The 2091-nt window shown below is 23.5% G+C and overlaps 1 protein-coding gene across 3 annotated transcripts in view; it reads left to right on the top strand.

The window, feature by feature from the left end:
- The first annotated feature begins 1023 nt into the window (after positions 1 to 1023).
- The window catches only part of LOC108690013 (phosphoribosylformylglycinamidine synthase), a 49733-nt gene continuing 48665 nt past the window's right edge, over positions 1024 to 2091 (top strand). For 2 of the 3 annotated variants that reach the window (XM_018197056.1, XM_018197057.1), the window contains exon 1: positions 1024 to 1322. In XM_018197056.1, the coding sequence (XP_018052545.1) occupies positions 1066 to 1322 (257 nt within the window). In that variant the 5' untranslated portion in view covers positions 1024 to 1065. The remainder of the gene's footprint in view (positions 1323 to 2091) is intronic. The other variant, XM_018197058.1, reaches the window with a different exon arrangement.

The following is a 2091-nucleotide window of genomic DNA, read 5'->3' on the forward strand; positions in this document are numbered from 1 at the left end:
AAGTATTTCTCTGATTTTTAAAGATTTTAGAGTTATTTGAAATGATTATTTAAAATAAGTTATATTACAAAAATATTAAATTGAAAAAAAATTGAACAAACCAATTTTATTATGTTAATTGTTTTATCAGAATAAATCTTTAAGTCTCATATTCTTAGAAGATTCATATTTCATTTCTTGTAGATATGTAATATTTAACATTATTAATACAATTTTTATCAAGTGCTTATTTTGCTTTTAAATAATATTATTAATTAAAATTCCTTTGAAAATATACACTAACAACAATATTTAAAAATATTTACATTAAAAATATATTTGCATTAACAATTACTTTAAAGATTTAAATTAAATTTTAAAGAAAAAAACAGTATTAATTAGTGATTATAAATTTCAATTATATTACGAAATAAATGTTTTATAGAGATATTTTTGTGACTGTATTATATTAAAGGATTTTAAAACATATCATTCATATTCATATTTCATGTTGATTTTATTTTATATGTATAAAATATGATATAAAATATGATAAACTGATTCATGTAACTAAAGCATATAATTATGCATTAAAAAAAATAAAAGTGACTTTTTATATCCTTATCTATAAGGAATAAAAGCATATTAACAAACTGTCTCTTTTAAAATTAGATATTTTTTGTTTAAAATTTTTTCTTACAAATGCATTCTTTTTGAAATATTAAAATGATTATTTAAAATAAGTATTATATTACAAAAATATTAAATTGAATATTGAATTAAATTGAGCAAATCAATTTTATTATGTTGATTCGTTTTATCAATCAATAACTGGTTTTATCATGTAATTTTTATTACGTTAAATTGACGTAACAAAGGTTATATCAATCTTTCGCAATCCATATACATAATGAAAAACAAGATTAAAATAAAAATTTCAGCTTTGTAGTGATCTATATCGTCTATACTTATCATCAAACAAGTAGATACGTATTAAAGCGTATTAGATATTCATAATCTTAAATAGTTTCTGCGTGTCTGTTATATGGTTCGTTAGTCCATCATCTTTTTTACAGACCACCGAAAATGATCTTGAAATTTTTCAAGACGCCTGGTCTAAAGACAGGCCAATTGAAAAATAAACTACATAAGATATTGCAAATCGAAGCTTCAGTGATCAATCTTGAGACCGAATTGTGTTATTATGTGGAAACAGAATCGCTGGAGGAAGATGAAGTTCAAATATTAAAATGGATCTTATCACCTCTCTCAGAAGGAGAATGTTTGCGATGTGATAGTACATTCAGTAATACTGAAAACCACGTTATTGAAATTGGACCCAGGTAAAATTTTATATCTCACAATTATATGTTTTATCTTGCCTTAAGCCTATTCTACAATGTGCTTTTTGTTTCCTTGCTTTTTATCTCTTGTTTTTTTCCCCTTTGCAAGTTTTATCGACAATTGTGTTTCTTGCTTCATATTTCTTGTTTTTTTCAAAATTCGTTAACTTCTATTCGGGCGACATAAAAGAAAAAGCAGATAAGAAACAAAAAACAAGATGTAAAAAAAAGTAAAAAGCAAGAAAGAGAAAACAAAAAGCACATTGTAGAATAGGTTTTATAGTTTTGTTTTTAATAATTTTCATTGATGTTTGTATATTATTTTTTTATGTACTCAGCAAACGAGAATGGATTAAAATTTTTTTCTATCCGAATGCGTATTTTAAAGCGAATATTTTTTTTTGGATTTAATTGGATTCAATTAGATTTAATTAGATTCAATTGGATGTAATGGTTTGGAAAATTGTATTTCCTATTCATAATTTTGAATTTAACAATATTCACAATGCACAGAAAAAGCTAATATTATTTTTAGATTGAAAGGCATAGAGATATGCTCCATGCAATTCCTATAAATGAATAAAAATGCATTCAGGATTGAAAAGCATTCATTTTAATATTCAATATTTCTGAAAATCTGAATCCATTTTAATTCATTTCAATCCATTCTGGATATTACGTATAATATTGCTATGCTTGTTTTTAGCACTGAGACACTACCGCATCTCCAGATATACAGAATGTCTTATAATATATCATATATATATAT

Source organism: Atta colombica, unplaced genomic scaffold (genome assembly GCF_001594045.1).
Source record: "Atta colombica isolate Treedump-2 unplaced genomic scaffold, Acol1.0 scaffold29, whole genome shotgun sequence".
NCBI lineage: Eukaryota > Metazoa > Arthropoda > Insecta > Hymenoptera > Formicidae > Atta > Atta colombica.